Here is a 25,820-nt window from a genome sequence, read left to right on the forward strand (position 1 = left end):
CCCACAGCCAAAGAGACAGCGCTGAGCCGAGGATCGGTGCTGGGTGAACCTAGATCCGACCTCTATCGTGTCGGATCCCCCTCTGGTCATGAATTCCAGCGAGGCTGTTTTATACAGTTTTTTATGCCTGAGGCAGAGGTACCCCAATTTCTTTTGTAACCCCACATATGCATGAGAGTTTCTTTCACTGTGCAGGGCTGGACAATTGCTGTTTCCTGAGTAGTGGCAGGCGCTGATCATGTCAAGGGAAGTCAAGCATATTCAGATGTATCTTTCTGGACTTCTGTTATCTTAATCGATGGTATCTATTAAGCGATGATCACTCTTGGGTGTCTCCTGATTTCTCTGGAGGATGATGATCATCAAGCTGGCCACGTCTATTAATGGGAAAACAGGGGTATTGTTCTCCTGCTGCCTTCAGGAATTTCAACATTCCGAAGTAGACATCTGTGCCTGGGCTGCTTGTGGTCAGAGACTCGTTTGGATTTTACAATCTTATAAAATACATTCTCTCTTTAAGCATGAATTATTTCATAGCATATATTAGTGATGTCCAGCCAATTCTCAGGAAGCAGGGCTTCAACATGTGTAGCAGTTGCTCCAGAAGGCAAACATTGCAAATAGCAAATGTCCCCCTTCTTCGTCCTTCCTTTAGCTTTTATATCTGAATTAATGCCATATTGTTGCAGTACAAGCTGACTTGTACTGAACATTAATCCATTTACAAATAAGAAACCCAGCCCAGTTCCACATAAGCCAGTCTCTAGGCTGACTGACAGAGGTCTCAACCAATAGCAACTCTCCTAAAATACAAGCATTTGACTGGTTCAGAGTCTGGGAGGCATGGGGATTCGACCAATGGCTGTTTAAGAACCAGGAGCTTTGAATTGCCTATAAAAGCAAGCCCCGAACAATAAAACACGCTGTTCGGCTGATGACCAATAGGAGGTCTGTTGTGTGTTAAGTTTCAGACACACAAACACCAACATGTCACATGGTGACCCTGGTGTGATGACAAGCAGCCCAAGTTTTTGGCCCACAGGTAGAGTGGAGAGAGACACAGGAATGGGATGTAGACAATGATGAAAAAGCATTATTAGCATTAATAATGTGGGCTAAGAACCACGGTTAGGCACAACTAAAGAAGCTACTTTTGACTTTATTACCTCGGCACGAACTGGTCAATATATCATCAGAGCAGCCTCAAAGGGAGAGGAAAATGCAATGAGTTATAAACCCATGGAGACTTATTGCGGGAAATCCAGGACTCCTGTACAACTGACCAATATGATCAAGCAGAAGCCATTCATTGTTTACATTATACACACTTTTACAGATTCTACAAACTACTAAGTAGACCCTTCATGATTGGTGCCTTTGTCTTGTTCCCTCGTTCTCTGCCTCCATTTCTCAGCATCTGTGATTGGTTACAGTCCAGGTGTTTCACAGTCTTCTGTTATCTAGTTCTTGCAATTCTGGTATTCAGTTTCTCAGCTTCTTTGTTCTTATTTTAGCACAGTTTATGTCTTAGTAACCTTGATGAATTCCACAGTGCCCTGAGAAAATTTTGATAAGAACAGTTACAAGCAGTATGGCTGGTGCACACTGAGGCCTAAGTTGTTCAGATACATTGTTACAGGGACTTATCTTGGATTTAATAAGACTGTTAAATACTAAAATATATGGTGAGGAAAGCACACCAGATGAGTTTTTTGGGGGAATGGGCGCCTTTCCAAACCCACAGAGCACATGGCTGGAAGAAATGGCCAGCCATGCTGTTCCATGTGGCTGAACTACCTTAAATTCCCCTCCCACACCGGCACTGTTCCGGAGAGAGCCATCCCCCGCACCCCCCCGCCTCTCCCTGCAAAGGGGGACACCACCACGCAGTGAGACGGAAGGGGGCGGCAGGGTCCTGGCGACGCAGGGGTGTCCAGTGTCGGCACCGTGCAAATGCTACTCCGTGTCTGCTCTACAGGGTTCCTACAGTGACTCAAGCCGTGTCGCCATTTATTTCACAACTGCCTGTGGCCATGACTCAGCCCCATGCTGTTCCCGAGACCGCGCCCCCCCCCAGCCGGGGCAGCGCCCCCCCGCCCCCGCCCCTCATCACCATGGAAACGCCCAGACCACCCCTGTCCAGAGCTGGTTGGCTCAGCCCCAGCTCCACACCCCCCATCTCCATAAAAACACCGAGACTGTCTCCTGAAACTGGGTGGCACTGCCCTAAGTGAACACCAGCAACTTCAGGGAGCTAAACCACGCCTCTGTCGGAGGACACATCTACACCCCTAATCCAGCCTACGTCAGAGGGCAGGGCCCCGTCCCCAAGCCAACCTTCGGAGAACACAGCCACGCCGCCAGTGGGCATGGCCCCGCCACCAACCCTGCCTCCAAGGGCGGATCTGAGAAGAGCTGCAGACACCAAATCAAGAAGCAGAGCGCGGGAAAAGTCCCTGCAGGGAGCCCACCCAGCAAAAAGCAGTGGAAAGAAGTGTGTAGGGGTGTGGTGCCTTGGTAGTAATAGCAATCAAGCCATCCTGAAAAGATGGTGCTAATCACATGGCACAGCCGTTTTACAGCAGCTAAGAGCGAGCCACTATCATCAAGTCCAGTGGGAAACCAGCACCTCCCTATATATGGACAGTGAAAAAGCAAACAAAGACCAAGTTCATACCCCTTAAACCTCAACGAAACTTCATAGCCACCCTGCCTTCTGATATTTCAACTATAGAAAAGTTCTCATATTCCACAAACTCTAATAAACTAATAACATGTGCTAAGGGTAAAAATATTGAAGGGTTGTCGCACAAGGGTTACAAAAATCACACAACAGTTTACGAAATATGCCCTAGAACTCATAGTACAATATTTATTATTGTTTTTTGCATTTGCTAAACCCAAAATTTATAAGCCTGTGATAGCTGATTCTGCTAAAGTTATTAAGAAAATATTACATTTCTGTCTCAGGCATGGGCTACCATGTCTCAAAGAGATCCTAGGATGTATGTTAACGAGTCTTTTCTTGGTGTACTCCTAGTATTTCCGCTTGCATTGTTTCTAAATCAACCTGGAAGATTCAAAGAATATCCTCATCCTAACATTCTAGGTCCACTAAAGCATACATAGAACATTAATTTACTAACATCATAAGCAAGTTTAAGCTGCAAATTTTTTAACTGAGAATTTGCCACCTTTCATCATTTAAAAATCCTAAAAGTCACCTGTTAAATCAATAACAAATTTCTAACCCCTAACAAAAATAAAAATATATATTACTTGCACTTTACCATAGTAACTAGAACATTAAATACCTATATTTCTTTAATTATTCATAAGTTGTTCATGTTAAAAATTTCTTGCATTAGATATTAATACACGCTTGTTTTTAAAATATAAAATACAGAAAATATCTCCCAACCAAGTCATGGCCTGATCAAGCCATGAACCTGGCTGGTAAAAAAAATATATTAGTATACAAACTTTAAAAAAACTAAACCCTTTTCCCCTTGAGATAAACGAGAAAGCCTTGTCCAGAAGGGGTTCTTTCTAGTTCTCATAGTGAAAAAGAGACCTCTCAGCAACCCTCTAGGTAATGGTACCTTATTAATACTGTTCAAAGTCCATGTTCTGATCCTAATTTTAATCATTAATACAAAGAAAAAAGGAGGGGGGGAAGGTTAGGATGAATGTACACCCCCTCTCTAAGTCAAAGGAAATATAATGTCTTTCAATCAATCATATAACAGTACAATAATCTAATGATAAATACATTTCAATGGACTCTGGGGCGTGCTAGACACCTACTTGATGTATCCAGCCTGAACTATGTCCTGCTTGGAACCACAGCATCCACCCAATGTCCCGTCAATAGATATCACAGAACTGTGAAACCAGAACAATTAATAACTACCTCATAGAAATCTGAGACTACGGAAGTAACAGTTCATATAGAGACTCTATTTGCTTACAAATTGCTTTATCTGTTAAGTTTGCTTTTTTTCTTACTGTTCTAAAGTTGAATGTTTCAAAGTTTTTAATTTCAGTTTAGAGTTAAGATATACTTTACAACTTTGTTTACAAATTATTTTTCAAGGTTACAAACTGTTTTTCTGTTTACAAATTGTTTTTTCTAGTAGTTAGACTTTTCTTTAATAGTTAAGAGTTAAGTAGTTTGTTCTTTTTTGTCTTGGTTTGGAAAGACAGGTGTCTGCTAAGGAAGGCAGGAGCCTCCCCTGAAATGGAAAAATGTAAACCCCCTCCCTCCGAATTGTTATAAATTTGAAATTAAGGGGGGCCCTCAGGCAAAAATATGGGAGCAGAAATAACAGTTCTTTATTAGGGAAGAAAATAAAAATATAAAATAAACAATGCAGTAAACTAAAACAACACTGACAGAGTCAGAACTCAACCTGACACCCTGTTGGTCAGGGTGTTGGTAGCAGTCCAATTGGAATTGTGGCTGCAGTCCTCCTGGAGTGTCAGGTGTGGTTCTGTTGGAGCAGTAATCCTGCAGAAAGGTGTACTCTTCCTCTGAAGATCCAGTGGAAGAAGAGGCAGCTGTTCCTCTGGGAAATCCAGTGAAGAAGCTGTGCTGCTGTTCCAGAATCTCCAGATTATATCTGGGTAGAATGCTTGGCTCTTCCCTCTGGGCAAAGCATCTCACAATGGGATGTTATAGTTCTTATCAGTCATGCAGTGACATTCAATAGCCTGTTATCGGCAGATGGCCCCTGCTGAGGGAGGATTGGTTGGGGAAGAGATAAGGAAAACTGCCCACTTAACGGAAGACATCTGCCATACAGATGGTAAATAGAATACAATTTGTTTGGCAATCCAGGATATTTTTAAAGATAAATTATTATTTGTAAACTAAACTTTAAGCCTGTAACATGCTAACCTGAATTCTTGCCTACAGACTCTGAACCAAAATGCTACAGCTTCACTAATATATAATTTATGAAAATTAAAACCATGCTGTTTTCTGTCACCCTGATTGCAAGGCACCCTTGCAAATAGATGACAGAGAGCAAGTTACAATTTTAGTAAAGGGAAAAGGGTGAGATGTTGCAGTACAAGCTGACTTGTACTGAACATTAATCCATTTACAAATAAGAAACCCAGCCCAGTTCCACATAAGCCAGTCTCTAGGCTGACTGACAGAGGTCTCAACCAATAGCAACTCTCCTAAAATACAAGCATTTGACTGGTTCAGAGTCTGGGAGGCATGGGGATTCGACCAATGGCTGTTTAAGAACCAGGAGCTTTGAATTGCCTATAAAAGCAAGCCCGAAACAATAAAACACGCTGTTTGGCTGATGACCAAAAGAGGTCTGTTGTGTGTTAAGTTTCAGACACACAAACACCAACATGTCACCATATGGTATGGAATATCCCTTTAGCCCATTTGGGTCAGCTGGCCTGGTTGTGTCATCAAATCTCTGCCTCAAACCAGGCTATTCTCAACTTTTGTTTCTGTCTTGCAGAATGGGGATGTATGTATTTCAATTCTTCACCCACCTGTAGATGACCCACAAAGTGGAGAGCTGCCCTCCGAGAGGTGGAACCCTACCCAAAATGTCAGGTAACTGTGAATCTGTGATGTACAACAGTGACCTCAAAGGCCTGTGATCTCACTCCAAGACTATGGCCTGTGTTGGGAACGTTTTGGAACAGAATTCAAGACTTTAGGAGCTTTAGGTCCTTAACTGGGTGCAAACCACACTTATCAAGTTTGCTAAAGTGCTGATGCTGAGGTGTCCTGATGATGGACTAACAATGTGGAGAATTCTGTCCTGTTTGCAGGGTTTCATGCTCCCAAAGCAACTGATTTCAAATTTTCTGCCCTTCCCCGGTCATTTTTATCCTATAGTTAGGGTTTTCAAACTCTTCCAAGATACCACTAGTGGAAAATAATATTTTTGGGTATTTGTGCCCTGTAGGAGTAATTTTGTTCATAATCCTGCCTGCTGTTTGCCTTACAGTATTTGTGTGTATCCTGTCCTGCAGTGTGATATCTTGAGTGGTTAGCCAAGTAGCTTTCTTCCTGACAAAAAGACCCAAAGGATCACTAAGTATTAGAGGCATTTGGGGCTGACCTGTCTTTTTTTTTTTTTTTTTTTTTTTTAAACACCAGCTGAATTTCATTCTCATTACAAGACACTGTCAATACGGAACTGATAAAACTCATATCAAGTAGCAGTTTACCTGTGCAGCTGGAGTAGTAAGTGATGTAGTGAAAAAACTCTGAGTAAGGTACTTCCTGTTCTAACATTTTTAACTGATTTATTATCCAAATAAGTTTAAAATAATTGCCTCTAGATTTTTATCATATGAGAATTATTCTTGCTCTCAGATTTATTAGATGCTGGTTCTTCAACGTGAAATCTGTTATTTACTGGTAAATCCAGTAAGGATCTCAGGACACCTGAGGGAATATAGTGATTTGAAAAATATTTTCTGACAGTTTAACTCAGCTTTCATCTAACTTGGCTTCACAAAATTCATTTGAAAGGAGCCTCTATCAAAGCAAAGATCTAACAAAGGGGATTCAGTGGATTCTTGACCCTTGAAATATGATTGTAACACACATTGCAAAGTGCTGAACTAGAGCTAATGTAGCAGGAGACTAGGAATTGTAGCAGTCAGCAAATTATAACAACTGATGTTCCTCCTGGAGCATGCTACTTGAAGGTTAAAAGGGTCCAAGAGAAATTGTGTATCTTAGCTGCATGAAGTCATGAAGGGTTGGAAATCTGATCCTTAGAGCTTGAGGTAAAGGTTATCCAATCCATCTGTACCAAATACACATTCTAGTTCAGATTTATAAAAAGGAAAAATAAGCTTAAATACAATCTTAAGTTGGTTTATTGCTAAGCTACATTCACCTGTCCCTCTTCTCAGATGGCCATTAAACTGTATTTTTCAAACATCTGATATGGTTAGGACTAGGTGACAAGCTTCAACTTATAGTTACAAAACAGCTTTGGGCATTAGTTGCTTATAATGCGCACACATTTTGAGTATTTCACAATATACAACCCTAAATATTGACATGCAACTTCTTATGGTACTAGTTCTCTGATTTCTGCTCTCCCTTACCATGGTGCAGTTTTTGGTGCTTACTCTTGGAACATGTTCATCTTAACAGTGATATTTGGAGAGAAAACATTCCTCAGCTGTATCAGCAAGCAGAAATAAAACTTGTCCTTCACTTTTAGCCTACTGCCTGTGTAACCCAGGGCTTCTCGTCAGCTGCTGAATTTTGTAAATCCGCTTACTACAGATGACTGTGGTTGAACTGTCTGGAGTAAGGAATGTAATTCTTCAACTTTGAGAGCACTTGTGCATCTCTCCACCTAATGGTTTCAAGCATGCTCATTATTTTTTTCTAAACACAGTCAATATGGACTTTTCCATCACTTGGAGCTAGATGAGGCTGGCATAAGTAAATATAGCAAACTTCCATCAAGAGGTGAAGGAATGCAGTTGTGATCTGTATGGCAGAATGTATTGCTTTTCTTATGTCCCATAAAGCTGAGGAAGTGGTTGCAGGGCTATGGGGCTGAGGCTCTTTGATAAATTTTAGTTACCTTTCTCCATCTTGCCTGGCCTCACTCAGTCTTTTAAGGTGCACAGGCCAGAATTCAGCACAATATTCAAGATGTTGGTATATCTGTATCTTGTGCTGATATGTGATGCCTCATCTTACCATTGCTTTGTTTTCTGAGGATACCCATTTTTGTTGTTAACGTAGGCTTGGAAACAGACACACGACACAACACCGGTGGATCATCAGCAAACTGTGTTTTATTGTTCAGAGCTTTCTTTTATAGGGAGTTCAAAACTCCTGGGTCTAGACAGCCATTGGTCTGATCTTTTAGGCCCCCCAGATCCTGGACCAGTGATATGCCTGCAGCTTAGGATGGAATGTAATTGGTTGAGGTTCCTGTCTTTCAACCCAGAGGCTGGTTTCATGGAGCTGTCTGGGTAGCCAAATTAATTGCCCAGTACAAGCCAGCTTGTACTGTGATATAATGTGGCAACATTTTGTTGGCTTTTTTTGGCTGCTTTAGTGCATTGAGCTGTTTGCAGAAACTGTTCAGATGTAACATAACTTTCAGTACAAAGTCTGATACTTTTGTTCATACATAGAGAGAAAAAAATGCAGTTAACAGTTCTGATTCCTTGAGCCTCTACTGGCTTCTCTCTGCTGATAAAGGCTTGTAGAGGAACTGTCCTGGCTGGAACCAGGACAGAGTTAATTTTTTTGCAGTAGCCATGAGGGGGTGGAGCCTGGACCTATGTGGGCAGGGCTAGGAGGTTATTTTATACTACCTCACATCATTGCCAGTGTGCCATTAGGGTACTCTTTGGCTTCTAAGAAGGATGGGACTTCCCGTGGAGAAAACTGTGGTGTGGAGAAAACTGTGGTATGGCAGGAGGGGGAAACCTGCTCACCTTTTCTTCGTTGTCCCCCAGGATTCATGGTGAGCATTTTTGCATGTGGATCACCCTCCCTTTTGTACACTTTTGCTATTTATATTGTTGTTGTTATTGTTGTTTTCTAATTTCATTGATGTTTCCAGTAAATTGTTTTTATTTCAACCCATGATCTTTTGTGCCTCCCATCAAAGGGGGGAGGCAGCCAACTGCAGGTCATGGTCTTCTCAGTGGGAGTACTAAATTGGGGAATACCATTCCTAAACCAGGACAGGCAGTCACTCTGAAGACAACAGCACTGTAAACACAAACCAAAGAGATATGGTAGCTGATGAGCACACTGTTCCCCAAAATAGGGTGGGGGATATAAGAAAGCAAAGGTGGGCTTTAAATACCCCCTCTTCATGCAAACAACTCACATGAAACAACATGCTAGAACCTCACTTAAGGGAGGAACAGATCCATAACTATACTGGAGAGGGTTAGTCTGTATCCAGTCTGGTATAGTTTCTATGTGATGCTGAGGATGTTTTCAGTCACACATGGTGGAACTTTTTTGTGGTTTCTGTCCTGTCAGATCCCCTGTTCTGGGATCCCTTCCTGTTACTATACTTTGTTCACCTTGCTTACCCACAGCAGCAGGGTTTGAGTTAAGGAGAATGGCCAGCACTTAAGGATATCAGCAGTGATGGAGCTGATCTAATGTGCTGGTCAGAAATGAAAAGTGTACAGTGTCTCACCTCTAATAGACAGTAGATAGATTGTGGTAGAGTGGGTGCTAAATCCAGATGTGAATTCCTGTCCTTGGCTTTCTCTATATTTTGCTTGCTTTACAGTAATGATGCTGAAGCTGACATGCTGGCTTTGCAGCCTGATTGCTGATAATTCAAAAGTTTTTAAGTGAATTCTTGAGTTGAAGTAAAAGATGGTTTATTTTCTGCCCAACATTCCAGTCTGACCAGACAGCTTTTTCCAGAGCTGCTGTTCTATTTCCTGCTGAATTACATTATTTGGAGAGTAAATTGTATATGACTCTCCTGATAGCTATACTGAACAGTCTGGCTAGATGCAAGTGTTTAGTTTCAAAACCTTCTATAAAGTCTTCATCCAAATGGCCAAACATTTCCTGGAATTGTATCCCAGATAAATTATTTTGTGAAAAACTGAGCTTACTCTTTGAGATTTTTAAAAGATTAATAAGGGATAAAAAGGGACAAATATCCAGCACTGGCATGTTTTTGGTGATTGGCCAAAAAACATACATTTAGCTTAAAACAATGTTCTTCTGTATTGTTACATTACAGGGGTACATGCATATTCATGACAGTTTATACATTATTCAAACATTCCTGGGAGTTAAGATGTTCCAGGAATTCTTTTGCTTGGTTTTAACCTTTGATTTGTCTTCATGCCATCTTGTAGATTAAATCAATATATTTTATTTCTTCTTGTGATTCCATCCTGCTGTTTTTACATGCCTTGATAACGAAGAGTCAATAAATTCTTCTCTTTGTGTTCTGGTTTTTGTTGCTGTTATCTTCTCCTTCAGATAAGATCATCCACAAAATGTGGGGAACCACCTAATTATCTTACACCATTCTCTGAGTTAGTTATGTAAAAAAGAATTTTAACATCACATAGTCTCTATTTTAATATTATGCTATGGTCTAAGATATATTTATCACACTACTATTTATATAAGCTATATGGTGCATACTTAAACTGACAGATTATACTATACCAAAAAGTAGTTAAAAGGAAATATAAATTGTACCATATCAAAATCTTTGTGATTAATAATAATATGCAAAAGCTAATACATAAATGTGAAAACCAATACTATATTGTCATTTATAACAATATGCTTGTAGATATGCTCAGCATGCATTGCTCTGAATATGCCTCTAAATCAATTCAAGTACAGTTGGGGCTGTAGTCTCCTTTAATAATTTTCTGCAAAGCAGTTGCTATGTACTGCTGTATTTCAAGACTTATTTCCTTGTCTCTTGTTCTTCCCTTCCATTTAAATTAAAAGCTGTTCAAAGCAGGACCACCTCAGACGCAGGAAGCTATTGCAGTGGTAGCTACAGCCAGGTGGCCAGGTGTGTAGAGCTTCCTGATGGGATTTGCTGTTGAGTTTTGTGCTGGTTGTGACACTGTGTGATGAACAAAGGGCTGAATCTCTTAAATGCAAAGAGTTGTAGGAAATGCAAAAGGATCTGGCCAGCAGAGGGGAGGTGGTGTTTGTCCCTGATAAATGCCAGCAGAGCAGGGCAGCTGGCTAGCTCTGGGCTGCTGCTAGAAATTCAGGAAGGCTGGCTGTCTGCCATGTGACTGGCTCATGCTGGCTTTGCTGAGTACCAGCAGTTCAATCTTGCTGGGCCTTTGGCAGCTTGCCTGAGTGTTGAGTACAGCAAGGGGAAGAGAGTGCAGATATTTTTCAAGTACTGCTACAGCAGTCTTGGCACACAGGGTGAGGAGAAGGAAGACCTGGCCACAGCTCCAACCTCTTAATACACTGTGGGGTAGGGAAGACAATGCAGCCTCATCAGATGGCCTTAGGTTGTATCAGTCAGGATAAGCAAAGAGCCTGGCTTTCTGCTGTGAGGCTGAATGTCATGAAGAACAGGCTCACTAAGCAGGTTTCCAATCCTGCACCATCTATGGGTGGTACGGATAAACTGAATTCTGGTCTGATGCAAGCTTTACCTGCTGCCCTGCCACAAATGTGTACAGACATGATAGTCTGTCGTCAGATTAGGTCTTTGAGGTTTGTATTGTGTCATCTTCCCTATGCTGATCACCAAGGTCTGAAGTTCATAAGTATTTGCTCTTACTTCAACTATTGTCCTGTTGCCTTTTTCCCAACCTGGAAATGAAACTCGAGATAATTTTAGTAAGGAGGTAATATAAAAGGGGATCTTTATTTGAAGGCTTCCAGAGGCAGTTATGGAAAGATGTCTACAAAAGCCCACCCCCCACAGGGGTGAGTACTTTTTTATAGGAAATTAGCATAATTGATAAAAAGCACCAATTAGGAGAACAAATGGTGATGCAATTTCCCCCCAGGTCAAGCCCCTTCTCATGAGTCCCCCCTTCAGCACTAGTTGTACTTTGTCCATGAAATGTATCTCAAAGAGTTGTTCTCAACCTTGGTTCCCAGAAAGAACCAAGATAGCATTGGGGCCTTGTACATCCCAGGGCTTGGAGCTCTGGAATTTGTTTTGTCTTTCTGCCTAGGGAAAGGCCATGGATAAGTACTGGGAAATCTAGTCACTAATACAATAGACTACACAGCTACAAATATGTGTGAAGAATATAGAAAACATAGGAAAAAAAAGGCAAAACCCCAACGGCATCAGTCCTTAGTGTATTGGGTTTGCATGGCCAGGTTTTGACAGCAGGGGGGCTACAGGGATGGCTTCTGTGAGAAGCTGCCAGAAGCTTCCCCCATGTCCAGCAGAGCCAACACCAGCCGGCTCCAGGATGGACCCACTGCTGGCCAAGGGTGGGCCAGTCAGGAATGATGGTAATGCCTCTGTGATAACATATTTAAGAAGAAAGAAAAAAAGTGACTACGCAGTTGTAATTGCAGCCAGAGCGGGGTGAGAACGTCAGAGGAACAGCTCTGCAGACACCAAGGTCAGTGGAGAAGGGGGGCAGGAGGTGCTCCAGGCACCAGAGCCAAGAATCCCCTGCAGCCCATGGTGAAGACCATGATGAAGCAGCTGTCCCCCTCCACCATGGAGGACCCCATGCTGGAGCGGAGGGATGCCTGAGAGGGAGCTGTGAACCTGTGGGAGGCCTGTGCTGGAGCAGGTTACTGTTAGGGACCGGCAAACCCATGGAGAGAGAGGAGCCCATTTTGGAGCAGGTTTCCTGGTAGGACTTGTGATCCCATGGGGGAGCCGCACTGGAGCAAGCAGTGCCTGAATGACTGCACCCCATGGAAAGGGACCCACACTGGAGCTGGAGAACTGTCTGTGGGATGGACTCATGTTGGAGAAGTTTGTAGAGGACTGTCTCATGTGGGAGGGACTCCACGTTGGAGCAGGGGAAGGACTCCTGTCCCTGAGCAGTGGCAGAAACAATGGGTGATGAACTGACCATAACCCCCATTCCCATCTCCCTGTGCTGCTGGGGGGAGGAAGTAGAGCTGGGAAGGAGGGTGGGATAGAGGGAAGGTGTTTTTTAAGGTCTTATTTTACTTCTCATTATCATGCTCTCATTTTGTTAGTAATAAATTCAATTAATATACCCAATTCAAGTCTGTTTCACCCGTGATGGTATTTGGCGAGTGATCTCTCCCTGCCTTTATGTCAACCCATGAACCTTTCATTATATTTTTTCTCCCTTGTACAGTTGCAGAGGGGAGTGAGAGCAGCTTTGGTGGGTGCCTAGCATCCAGCCAACATCAACCCACTACACTTAGATATCCTTAATTATTCATAAGTTTTGACTTTAAACATGTTTTTGATGCATCACCTAAAGAAGTTGTCAGTATCCAGAATCCATGAATGTGTTAGCTCTGACTTTGCTGTTGTGATTACCTGTTTCAGGACTATCTTACTGAGTGTAATCTCTTTGCTTAATGAGCCCAACACATTCTCTCCTGCCAACGTGGATGCATCAGTCATGTTCAGGAAATGGAGGGACAGTAAAGGAAAAGACAAGGAGTATGCTGAAATCATAAGGTAAACTTTGCTCTGTGTGATGCTGTGCTACTGGCCTCCTGCTTTGAATCCTATGAAACAGGCTGATTTCAGAATTTGCTGAAACCAGCTTCTCACTGTGGTTGCTCCTTTCAAAATGAATTTTACAGCTTTACTCCAAGTTCATTCTTCTGGACAGAAATGGTGCAAGCTTCTCTCTTTGTATTGTTCTTTTCCAGACTAATCTGGCACAATACTCTGCAAAACCTATTGGCTGCTAGTAAATTCTAGTCTAAGTCCCTGTGTACCTTTGAGGACTGTTTGCATTGCTTGAGATGTGATTCAAACTGCCTTCATGCTACTAATTCTGTGCTTAATTCACTCATGAATCATAATCTTGTCTCTCCAATTTGAAGGAATATCAGTAGGATTTGGCAAGTGCTTGCACAGCTGGGTTTGATTAGCTGGAAGCACTGTTTAGTCTTGACTGCCCTTTTCTGAGAAATTCATGGTTCATCAGGTGCTGTAGGGAGGTGATGTAAACTTGAGCCAAGATTGCCATGGAGTGGAAATGGGTAGCCCATGCTGCAGTGGGACTGCTGTCACGCTTGCCTGGGGCAAGACCAGGTATACCTTGACTGCTAGCTGGATATACCCCTGGTTGGAGCTACGCAGGGCAGTCAGTCACTGTCCTGGGCTGTGCAAAGAGCCTTGCTGGGAGGTTATTTTAGTCCCCTCCAGCTGCATTGGCTTCAGCTGGATGTACTCCATAAACAGAGTATGGCAGACTGAGCATGTGGGTGGGAGTAAAGGAACAGGCTGCCATCTGCTCCTCTCCCTGCTGGGAGGCAGCAACAGTTCGCAGCTCCAGTACTGCTGAGAGGCACCAACCAGAGCCCATCCTGGAGCAAAGGGAAACACTTGTTTCCTGCAATCCTTGGTCAGCGTTGGGGTTACAGCTGCATCTCAGAGTGCAGCCACATGCTCTTACCCTCCAGTGGGAGCTCAGAGCTGACATGCTTGTGGGAATTAGAGTTTTGAGCATGTTGAGGTAGAGTCATCAGTGGTAGAGGGTGGCTGTGGATAGCATCTCTGGATGGCATTTCCTAAGTCATCTTAGGAAATCTGTGACTATCCCTTCTGTAAAAAATGTAATGGAATTTGCTTTGAGTTCTGGCAGATCTCTAATACAGAGTCCTATAGAATAATTGATTTCATATGTTGCTGAGAGTGTGTGTGCTGCAAACACCCTTGGAGTGCTCCCAAGCCTGGGGCTGCAGGAACTAAATCTGTTTCTAGTGATGCTTGTGGTGCTTCAGCCAAACATCAGCTCTCCTGACTGAGCTGCCAGGAGGGCTGGGCAGGGGGTGGTTGGGAGGTGGGGAGTTGAGCCACACTGCTGCCAGTACACGGCCCTGCTCATGTTTCTGTGTCCTCCTCCCCACAGGAAACAGGTTTTGGCTACCAAAGCTGAGGCAGAGAAGGATGGCGTGAAGGTCCCCACTACACTGGCAGAGTACTGCATCAAAACTAAAGTGCCTTCCAATGACAACAGTTCAGATTTGCTTTATGACGACTTGTACGATGATGACATTGATGACGAAGACGAGGAGGAAGAGGATGCCGACTGTTACGATGATGATGATTCTGGCAATGAGGAGTCGTGACCTGCTCCCTCTATGCCCCTGTACTGCCCTGTCAACTCAGGCCAGAAGGGAGCAGTGGTAACCTAGCAGGAGTCCAGCAAAAAAGTAGTGGTGGGGGGAGGGGGGGAAATCAAAAAAACTGTCTCCTGCTGTCTCCTGTTGTATGGATCTGTTTGCTCCTTTTTTATGGACCTCTTAGAGACCCTCCACAGAATGTCTGAATTCTTGCATTCTTAACCCTTTCATCGCTGTATTATGATTTCTTTTTTTAAAAGAAATTCCCTTTTTCACTTCTACAAAATGCTCACAGTGAAACAGGTTTGCTTGTGTTTAGATTCTTGAATTAAATACAGTCTTGCATTGAGATGTTTAATGTATTTAAAGCTGGAACAAACCCACTGGAAGACGAATTTTCAGGAGCTCAAGTACTGCATTTACTGGGAAGAAAAAAATCCACACAAAGCAAATTGCCAGGATTTAGCTGCTCCATTTACAATAATAGCGTGTGTACATTTGTTTAGCCTTGTGGTGGTGGCTTTTCCTTTATAAGGTGTGGGGTGGAAAGTGTAAAGCTACTGTGTGTTGAGCTTGATGGGATGTTACTGAAAGGTACAGGAATCTGTTTAGCCTGATCAAATTAGGAAATAGCTGACCCCTGGATCCCCAGAGGGCACAATCAGCTTTGTCTCTGAAAAAGGCTTGTGATATGAACCCTAAAATAAACACTTAACACTTCACGTCTGTACAACTGAGCCCTGGGTTGCATTATTTTTTCAGACTAGGTTTGGGTTGAAAAAGTTTCATTTAGCCATTCTTCTGGGATCTGTTGTCAGCTGCCTCTCTACTGAGGGAGGAAAACAGAAGTGTATCCCACTGCCCAGTGGGCCAGCATTCATCCTGAACTTCTTTTTGGCAGTAGGAGAGTCTCCTTCTCCAGTGCTTGCTAGTAGCCCTTGCTTCCTGCAGCCCAAGTCCAGTGCTGGCCTGAGCCTTCTTTCTGTTGCTTATGTAGGTCACCTGCTGGTAAATGCAGCTCTGCTGTAGCTCTGTGGGGTTGGCAGAAGATAAAGCTCCCTGGGGCAGCCAGGCTGTTCCTGTGCCTGCAGTGGCTTCTGGGACCTAGGGCAGAGAGATGGGTGGCTGCTGGGCTCTCTCCTGCCTGGCTGGCTGGGGCACAGGTGGATGTGTGCAGCCCCACAAAGAGAAGGGTACACAATGCTTTCAGGCTGAAAAAGAAAGCCAGCAATCAGGGTTTGACAGCCTTTTTAGGAGTATGCTTCAGCTGGTGCCCTGAGCTCAGTCTCCTGCACGATTTTGGGAGCTCTTGGCAGAGCTTAGGGCCCTCAGCACCCTCATCCCTTTGGAGTGTGCTCTTGTTCAGCTGTAGTGCAGTGCCCTGAATTCACCTTTCACATGGATTGGCAGCCAGCCCTGCCCTTCTGCGCTGAGCTCTGGCAGCCCCAGGAGCAGATCAGAGGTGCTGGCCCTGCTTGGGCGAGACCCTCTGTTCTCACAAGAGGCAGTCACCCTGATAAGAACTGCAGGCTCAGGCATTTGGTATAGCTTGGTGGTTTTAATGATACATCACCAGCTGCAGTCCCTCAAGAGGTACTTTGGTGGGAGTAAACGTTGTTCTGTGATCAGCTTGGTGGGAGGCAAAGAGCAAGATGAGAGTGAGCAAGTTTAAAGTGTGTTGCCTGGAGGGAGAGGAGGGGAAGGCAACCCTTGGGGAGGGGAGGAAGGCTTGTGGGGCTCTGTTTGAAGTTATCAGAATGTTGCTTGGCTGGGGTTTGCTGCAGCAAGGACAGTCCCTGTCCCTCTGCCCCAGCTTGTGCTAGTGTGCCCTCAGCAGAATGAAGGCAGCCCAAGTGGTAATACCTTGTCCCCAGTGTGTTCTGTGATGGTCTGCCCTCCTGCTTGCTTTTTACCTAGGGAGGCAGCTGGAACCTGGGACAGAGTAGAAATTTTCCAAGGTAGAAATCCATTTTGATTTAGGTGAAATTTACATCTTTAAGTTGTCTGTAGTTTGAAAACATAGCTATTTAGTCTGACTGCCTGTTCTCTGTGAAAAGCCTAGGCTCAGAGAAACTGCTTCAGCGAAGGACAGAGATAAGGGGGAGGGAGACAGAGACTGCTGAAGGGGGCAGGTCAACCTGACCTAAGAATTTAAGAATTCTTTCTGATAAAGAAGAACTAGCTCCAAATGTCACAAAAAATTTGTAAAAATGAATATGTATGAACCTATTGTGAAATTATATGCATATGTATTTGAGAGGGAGGTAAAAAGGGACCTGAAGTTCCCAGAAGTACGCATGTCATTTTAGGGGAAGATTCCCACATGCGTCCAGCGCTGTAATAAACATACCGGCTTCACAACTTTCACAAAGTTGTGGAGTTTTGATTATCCCCGCAAAACAAACCCTCCTAAAGTGTCCCACAAGGGCTCTTTCAGGTCATCCTTCCATCAAGGACTAACAGCCCCTGGTGCTTTTTGGAGCCAGCAGAGAGCCCCCCCACCTCAGCTCCCAGCTTCACACCAGCCCTGGGAGAGTGATGCTGGTGTTGGCAAATGGGCCTCTGGCACTCGATGCAAGACTGGTCTCAAGGCCACACTGGGCCAGGAACATCAGCCTCCAGCTTTGAGGGGCTGTTGGGGGCATGAAGGAACAGAGTATGACAACACTGGCTGTGCTCACTTGGTTTGAAATGATACTGCATCTTTCAGGATTTCCCTTGTATTTTTGACTGTCTTCACTGTTCACTGTATGCTCTCCAGTGAGTTGTATTTTCAAGCTTGGTGTTGTAAGATGCATTATCTCATGTTAACCTTTTAAAGACAAAAAGCAACCTATTTTGAGAGCTCTGACCATAACCAAACTAATTTCTCTTCTCCACTATCCTGTTCAGTGTCATTGCTTGTTGACTTGCTGGTTTCATTTTTTGAGATATAAACTGAAATGAGGGTATTATGTCTGGGGCTTTTTTTGTTTTGTTTTGTTTTGGGGTTTTTTTACCTATTTAAGAAAGTGTGGAAAAATGTTTACCTGATCTTTGTATTCTGGTTTTTTCTTAACCTTTTTCTCATCTCAGCCAATATTAGTGTTTACATTTGCAACTACCTGCCCTTTCAAATACAGTTTTCAACCATTCTGAAACCAGCAGGGTACACTACATTTATTAGTAGTTTTTGTAGCTGAAATCCCAGATGGTTTCCTTTTTTTCTTCAGTATAATTTATCAGAAACAATTAACTGATGCATTTTTGTGTCGTCTTCCCCTTCAGTAGTTATGTTTTGTCTTTTCTGCACATCTATTAATAAAATGTGAAATGAATATATGCCAGTACTGTTACTTCCCTGTTAATTGAGTTGGTTTATTTGCATGGGTTACTTAAAGCTTTGAATATCAGCTGTTCACAAATTCAGTGGTGCTCCAGTATCAATACCTATACATGTACATAAATAATCTACCAGGTTATCGGAAAACTAAAGCTGCTGTTTGACAGCTGTCTATACCTTAAAGAACAAACTGATTTGGAGAAGCACTTTGGCAAAAAGCCATGAGCTTTGCTGTTATATTTATTTATTCATCTTAAATCAGCAAAGAGAAGACCAGGGAGAAGACTGTTAATGGTATCATATGACTGCAGCAGGATGCAAGGACTTGGAGTAATAGTGGTGCTGGCATGGGGTTGGGGTGCTGCTGTTGGCCAGTTTTCTGGGGCAAGGTGCTTTGTCATCATGCAGAAAATCGGCAGAGGAATTGAGGTAATCACTGCCAACCACCCCTTCAGGGTGCCTGCCCTGCCTGGCCCATGCTGTTCCCTCCAGGCTCAAGAGTGGAGAAGTATCTGTTTTTGCAGTGCTGAAATTAGCAGGACACGTGTACAGGTGTCGTATTTGCTATACAATATTGTTTGCAGTACAGCAACAGCCGAGTCAAATGTGTTTGGGGCCTGAATGTTTCTGCTTCACAGCCATGCTAGAGGAGTGGTTATGGCATTGCAGAGCTGACTTCCTAGAGGAGTCTCCATGTTGGGGAATGAGACAGTGCTGTCTGGGCCTTCTGACTGGGATCAGGCCTGCTTGTAGCTCCTGCCTGTCTTGAGCTGACAGTAGTTTCTTGATCTAGCAGGTGTTGTACCAAAACCAGGACAAACACTCCACGCTGCCCTGCACTGGACAAACCTGGCTGCCCCTTGTGCAGTGGTTGGGGTTTTTTTTTCTCCATTTCCTTGATGGTCAAGTGCAGCAGAGCAACCTTGGTTCTACCATCAGACTGTGGAACAGGGAGAGAAAATTCCTGCAGAAGAGCCCTGTTGGAGATGATGATAAGGGGAAAACATCCTGCTTAGGCTTGCCAGGGGAGGGAAGGGAGGCAGTGTCTCCAGCCTGCAGAAACAGATTGTTGTATTCCCAGTGCAGGACTGAGCACTTTGCTTTATTGAACCTCACCACAGACCTTCCTCCTGATGGAGGCCCTGGACTTTATGGGGGAAAACAAGGAAGGCTAGTGTTGCTGTGCTCCTTCCTTACCATTCCCAGCTGTTCCACAGGGCCTCAGACAGAACAGCAAATGCAGAAAATGATGCTTGTGGCAGAAGTCAGGGTGCTGCCCAGGATCCCAACCCAATGCAGCTACCTATGAGCTTTCAGTACCAAGGTGCACTCACCTTTGTCCCAGTATTCAGCATCCCCTGCACACCCATCTCTTGCTCTTACCTTCCCAGTAGGAGGAGGTAGAAAGGGACAGGCTGTAAAAGCAAAACTGCTTGAGGCCTTTGAAAATGAAAACACTAGTGATACACTCAAATATTTATTAGTTGGAGGGAGAGTTAAAAAGAAATAAAACTCCTAAAACATTCACTGCACTGGTGTAGGACAAGAAAGACCAGGAGTTGCCTCCAGGGTCTTGTTTTAGAAAAAAGTGGGGAGGGACAGGTGAAGTTTCCATCAAGTAGCTGTGTCTTTTCTGGGCAGGGTGACTCAAGGCAAAAAGAGGTACAAGACACAGCTTATACTATAATTTAAGAAACTGCTACATAGTTTTTGCCTCTAATGATAGAAAGGAAGTTGCAGGACCCACTGAGCCATCCAAAGTCTCTTGCTAGAGAAACAAAAAAACCCCAACCCAATACCAAAACATGCCGCGCTGCTGCGTCGAATGCACTTCACTCCCCTCCGAGCGGGGGGGAAGGCGGCCGCGGCTAGCTCGGAGCACAGCAGCAGCTAGGGGCACTACCCAGATCTGTCAGGGACGTCCGGGCTGCGCCTTCGGCAGAAGCAGCAACAGTATCGAAAGGAGCAGCAAGGCGGAGAAGCCGGAGAGAAAAGAGGGTCTTAACTCGCCTGGTGTAGTCCAGTGGTTTTAATGTATCATTGTCTCCACGGAATCCAGGCGGGAAAAGGCAAGGACAAAAGGGGAGCAGCAGTATATAATGGGGTGTACAAGAACCAATCGGGGGAAACTGAGGAGGGGAATTCAACATGACTGACACCGGTGGCAACAAGTGATACACGAACAAAGGAGGGGCTCGGGGCACCTGCCCATTCACCCCCTGTGGAAGGGAGAAGTTTCTGGAAGGATGGGGGGGTTTCAGGAGATGAACAGGGCTCTGGAGGAGGGGAAAATGTAACAAAAAGGGGCAGTTGCCAGGGGAACGGGGGTGGAGACAAGGGCTTGGCAGCGAGCCCAGACAGGGAGGACACCATTCGAGGGAAAGGGGGAACCAGGACTGAACCATCGAACTGGGTATAGGGTTGTAACTGGGGGAAGCATCACAAAACAGGGGGGGACAATACAAAACAGGGGAAATAACATAACTAGAAACCGACCGCGCACCACAACAAAAACACACAACCACCCCCCCGCAAAAAAAAAACAAAACCACAAACAAAAACCACTAACAAAAAAAGGTCTTTATTATTAAAAAAGTGAAAAATAAAAAGGTGAAAGTGCAGCTCAGGGCCACAGTGAACAAACTGCCCACAAGAGTTCATCTTCCACAGCAGGAAAGAATGAGGAGATGAAAGAAAGAGGAAGGACCCACAAGTTTTTTTTTCCCTTCCCCCAGCCCCTTTTTTATCTCTTTCAAGTAACAGCTATATTGGGTGCTGAGGGCAGAAATCAAATAAACAGGACACATCTTGATTACTTTTTTTTTCGGGGGGGGGAGGGGGAAAGCAAGTCTTATTTGCCTGAATTTAGAACTGCATTAAATAAATAGGCTCCAGCTCAAAAAAAAAAAAAAAAAAGAGAGAAAAAAAAAGAAAAGAAAAAGGCACAGTTTGTCAGTTTGTCTTTTGACAGAGTTATAAAGCTTAAAAAAACAAGGAAGGATGATCTGATGCAGATGGGAAATTCATAATAAGTTTCCCCACAAAGAAAATAAAACAGGCTGCAAGATGCAGAAAACCACATTTAGCCTCTATTGCATTTACAAATACATATATAAATATATTACATACAACAGCAACTTCAAGAGGAAGCAGGCAAGTCACACTGAGAATGGCTGCCTGGCTGCAGTTCTCCCCCACAGATGTTTGGCTGAGCAGTAATTTCTCCTAATAATTCTAGGAATGGGGGTCAGCTTTTTATTTTTCTCTCTTTTTCTGCCTCCTCTCCTTTCATTCTCTCCCCCCTCCCCAGTTTTGGATTTAGTTTGTCCAGTATGGAGAAGTACCATAGGTTTTGGTAGCCTGAGACTTTTGCTGCATGGTGCTGGGTTGATTACGTTGGCCAGATCCACCCTAGAAAGAAAGGAGACATGAGCACCAACACTACTAGGAAGACAAGCCTGTCCATACATCAGCAGAGGAGCTTCAGCCAACACAGCGATGCTGCCCCCCAGATGGATCTCTTTCTGCTCTGCAACATCTCTGCATCCTGCAATCCAGGACAATCACAGAGAAACCAAACAGAAGAGCAAAGACCACCATCCCACTACCTCCCACTCAGGTTTAATGACAAGGAAGAAGAGGAGCAGGACTGGGGACAACAAAGGAACTCTCCCAAGGTGAACAGAAGCAGTACACCAGCCAAAGACGACACACATTAAGAAACGGAAGTAATTTCCTGTTTCTTGATTCCAAGGCAGAACTTTTTTTGGGGAACATTTATAGTAAGGAAACACATGGGCTGGTAAAACCAAATCAGAAATTGGAATCAACATGCAACCTGCAAGGGGATGATTTCCCTGCCAGAATTACAGTACAAGTGTTCACATCTTTCTCTCCTGCCACAGCCAGGGGACATCAACACTTGCCTGGGCTTCACACCTCACAGCCCATCTCTCCATGCCCCACATCAGGATGGCCTCTTCACAGAATCACAGCCTGGCTGAGGCTGGCAGGGACCTCTCAAGGTTTCTTGCCCAATCCTGCTCAAGCAGGGTTGTTCAGACCTTTGTCCAAACAGCTCCAAGGATGGAGACTCCACAACCTCCCTGGGCAACCTGTGCCAGTGCTTGGTAACCATCCCAATAAAATAATGTTTCCTGATGTTCAGAAGGAACCTCCTGTGTTTCAGCCTGTACCCATTGCCTCTGGCCCTGTCACTGGGAACCACTGAAGAGCCTGGCTCCATCTTCTTTGCACCTTCCCTTCAGGTACTTATATATTGATGAGATCTCCCCTGAGCCTTCTCCTCTCCAGGAGGAACAGTCCCAGCTCTCTCAGCCTTTATGCATAAGAGATGACCCAGTCCTTCCATCATCCTTGTGGGCCTTTGTTGGACTCTCCAATCCATGTTTGTCTTGTACTGGGGAGCCCAGAACTGGACATCGGACTCACTAGTGCTGAGCAGAGGGGAAGGATCACCTCCCTTAATCTTCTGGCAGCACTCCTGCTAATGCAGCCCAGAATGCCTTTACAGCAAGGGCATAGTGCTGGCTCATGGTTAATTTGGTGTCCACCAGGATGCCCAGGGCCTATTCTGCCAAGCTGCTTTGGCCCCCAGCATATACTGGTACATGGGGTTGTTTCTCCCCAGGGGCAGGACTTGGCTTTTCCCCTTGTTGAACATCATGAGATTCCCTCCCCAAGCTGGCCAACAGTATTGAGTCTGTCAGTCTACAATTGCTGTCAAGGCCCTTTCCCAATGAGCAAAGCAAAAACCAGAAGGAAGCAAAAACCCCCAAGACCTTGCTAGGAATCTGCCCTCAGGCACACTGAAGATGATGAAGGGGCTGACTCACCTGCCCATCTTGCTGAAGGTGGTGATGCAGCATCTGGGAATGAGGCTGCTGATGTGCAGGGAGGATATGGAGAAACGGGGCTGGAGCATAACCTGGGGCAGCACCAGGGTTCAGCCCAGTTGATCCGAGAGCAGAGGGTAGGCTAAAAGAAGGTGGTGTGCCAGCATGGAATCCCTGTTTGTCAAATGTCTGCACAGGAGGCAAGAGGGACAGCATCAGAGAGTGGTGTGAGCAGCCCCATAGTGACCAAACAAGAACAAGAGTGGCCCAAACACACATCACCTGAAACTTTCATCACACCCCCCTCGACACCCCCCCCCCCCCCCCCCCCCCCCCCCCAACAGAGCAGGCCAAGTTACACCTGCAAGCACTTCAGCAGATGAACTTCAGCTCCTTTTCTCATCCATTCTTCTGAACTAATGACTCCAACATTTCATTTTTATTTCCACAACTACTATGCTCCTTTTTTCCCTGACCTCTTTTTATTCAGTGGGACATGAGCTGGCAGCAGCTGCCTAAAATCAGTCCTTCACATATTATGGGGTCTCAGGCTGAAATTACAAAAGCAGAAGAACCACTTCCAATAAGATTTTTTTCCCCCTGACCAAAGCTCAACCCAGCCTCTTGACTCACTTGCTTTGAGGGATATTTTGACCAAAAACATTAGTGCCATCACACTTTATTTGCAACCAGGACACAGCACGCGTGGGGCAGCATGGGCAGTGTAGAGTGCCCACACCTATGCCAACAGCTGCCATCAGGAGCAGTGGGACAGAGAGTGAGACTCCTCTCCAACAGCAAACAGCCAGCATAAGAAATGCCTGTTGACCCTGAGAACCAAGTGGCTTGGGAATGACCCTAGCCTCCTCCACAAGGGGATCCATTGGTCAGGCCTCAAGAGCACTGGGGAGGAGAGTCTAGCATTGCTCACCTGAGTCTTGTTATAGACTGAGCCACTGATATCAGGTACACCCGTGTTACTTGAGGTCACAGAAACACCTGGAAAACAAAAAACAGCCACAATGGGAAAGTCAACCATCGCCTAGCATGAGTCCCATGCTTTGCTCCCAGCACCTCTGACAGCCTCAGTGGATGCACCTTTGTCTGCAATCTCTGCACCCCACACCCTGATGCTGCTGCTGGCCCACCCGGTGGGGCTCTCCATGCTGTCAGACCCACAGCACTGCACATGGGAACAGAAGAAATGGTTTGGTTCCTCACTCCCACTGCAAAGCAGGAAAACAGTCAACTGGAATAAATCACCCACATTCACAACCCAGTGGTTACCATTTGGATTCAAATGCACTTCACCAGGCAGCAGTTTGCTGCACCAAACACTCATTCCAGCTCACAAAAAGACAGCTTTCCCCTAGGATTGCACTGAGCAATGAGATTCAGCATCTGCTACACATTTGAACCCTTGTCCTTTTACATCCTGCAGAAGGGTGAGGTCTGCAATGCTCCTCTGCCCAGAGAAAATTAATATCACTGATTCAGGCTGCCTTCCATCCAGACAGTCTGGTGCCATATCAGGCTCAGGAACACTCACGAGCAAGGTGATTTTCAAACCAGCCACTTTATTCAGTCTTATAAAGACTGTCTCTAATCATTTCACTTGGCTCAGAATAAAACTAGCTGTTCCTTTGGCCAGTGAATCAGAGGACTGGGCTCAGAGGGTGTGCACTGCTTTATGGTTGTTTCCTTCTGAGGACATTGTTCCATTTTGGATTGCTCCTCTACAGATGAGAGCGTGATCAGCTCTTGGCTGAAGACAGCATTTCAAATTCACAGCAAATGCTTGGTACTTGCTGAAGTCCAAGGATGAATTAGTTAGTGCTAAGCAGCTAGGTATACACTTCTCAGGTCTAACCAGCATGAGCAGAATAAAGCTTTCATATGAGCTATACAAATTCTTCAGCCTTTACAGTCACAAAGGAAACATTTTCAGGCACAAAAGAAAGTGATGAGTTACAGTGTGTACAGACAGAAGCCAAACAGCCCAGAGATGTGTGAATTGCCCTGTTCAACCCTAACACGCGGCTACCTCAAGTGACTACCAAGAAATCCAATTCAGTCTTCATTTGGCAAAGGACAATTTCAGCAACAGCATCCAACTGCTTAGGCTTCAAAAACACAGCACTTGCAGGATCACTATATTCTTCAGCAAAGAAAACTTCAGCAAAGGAAACAGCTTACCATTTCTCCCATGTATAATTGTGGGCAAAGCTGCACATCAGCCACACAAATCCTTATGCAAAGTTCAGCCATGATGTGTAGAAGGAACACTTGGGCCATTAAAAAAGCATCTTGTATATGTGAGATGGACAAACAGCTTGGATTGAGACCCTGTTTAGAGCTGGCTGCTGTGTTGACTGCACAGCACTGGGAGTTGGCCCTACTAAATCCCACTCGAGCAACCTCATGTTTCATGTTACCTTTCCCAGGTCCAGTGCCAGCAGATTTGTTTTGTGCTTGAGATGACCCACTGTAGCCTCCTTTGCTGTAATCTCCAGCTGCTGTTCCCTGTGTTAAGTCATCATAGCCTGCCAGTGTGTACAAGACAAGGTGTTACAGTGAGCAAACAGCCCTGCAGATATGCATGTGAAAAGCACAGTGGTAAGCATACCTGCCCCATAGCCATGCTGCCCATAGCCACTCCCTTGCTGAAAAGGAGTCGAAGTGGTATTCAGGTTGACTCCATGCTGTTTAGCAGATGCTGGAGGTACCTGGACAAAGGAAGGAAACAAAAGACTGTTAACCAAAGAATGGCACACAAAACACAAGGTCCCTCTGCCATCTAGTGGAGAAGGCACCTTCACCTTATGGGAAATTCAATATGGAGTTGGGAGCACTGGGCTGACATGGGACATGGCACTCATGCTTCCAG

General features: G+C 44.7%; 2 protein-coding genes across 18 annotated transcripts in view; one reads left to right on the forward strand and one right to left on the reverse strand.

The window, feature by feature from the left end:
• The window catches only part of LOC103822078 (ubiquitin-conjugating enzyme E2 R2), a 123,408-nt gene extending 105,327 nt beyond the window's left edge, over window positions 1-18,081 (forward strand). Inside the window, exons 3-5 of the mRNA XM_050986445.1 lie at window positions 5,487-5,584; window positions 13,002-13,136; window positions 14,542-18,081. Of these exons, the coding sequence (XP_050842402.1) occupies window positions 5,487-5,584; window positions 13,002-13,136; window positions 14,542-14,761 (453 nt within the window). The 3' untranslated portion in view covers window positions 14,762-18,081. The remainder of the gene's footprint in view (window positions 1-5,486; window positions 5,585-13,001; window positions 13,137-14,541) is intronic.
• A 2,561-nt stretch (window positions 18,082-20,642) lies between these two features.
• The window catches only part of LOC103824732 (ubiquitin-associated protein 2-like), a 195,825-nt gene continuing 190,647 nt past the window's right edge, over window positions 20,643-25,820 (reverse strand). For all 17 annotated transcript variants that reach the window (XM_050986329.1, XM_050986328.1, XM_050986332.1 and 14 more), the window contains 5 exons: window positions 25,560-25,659; window positions 25,369-25,476; window positions 23,865-23,932; window positions 22,934-23,122; window positions 20,643-21,488 (listed from right to left, as the gene is read on the reverse strand). In XM_050986329.1, coding sequence (XP_050842286.1) covers window positions 21,396-21,488; window positions 22,934-23,122; window positions 23,865-23,932; window positions 25,369-25,476; window positions 25,560-25,659 — 558 coding nt within the window. In that variant the 3' untranslated portion in view covers window positions 20,643-21,395. The remainder of the gene's footprint in view (window positions 21,489-22,933; window positions 23,123-23,864; window positions 23,933-25,368; window positions 25,477-25,559; window positions 25,660-25,820) is intronic.

This window comes from Serinus canaria, chromosome W (genome assembly GCF_022539315.1).
Source record: "Serinus canaria isolate serCan28SL12 chromosome W, serCan2020, whole genome shotgun sequence".
NCBI lineage: Eukaryota > Metazoa > Chordata > Aves > Passeriformes > Fringillidae > Serinus > Serinus canaria.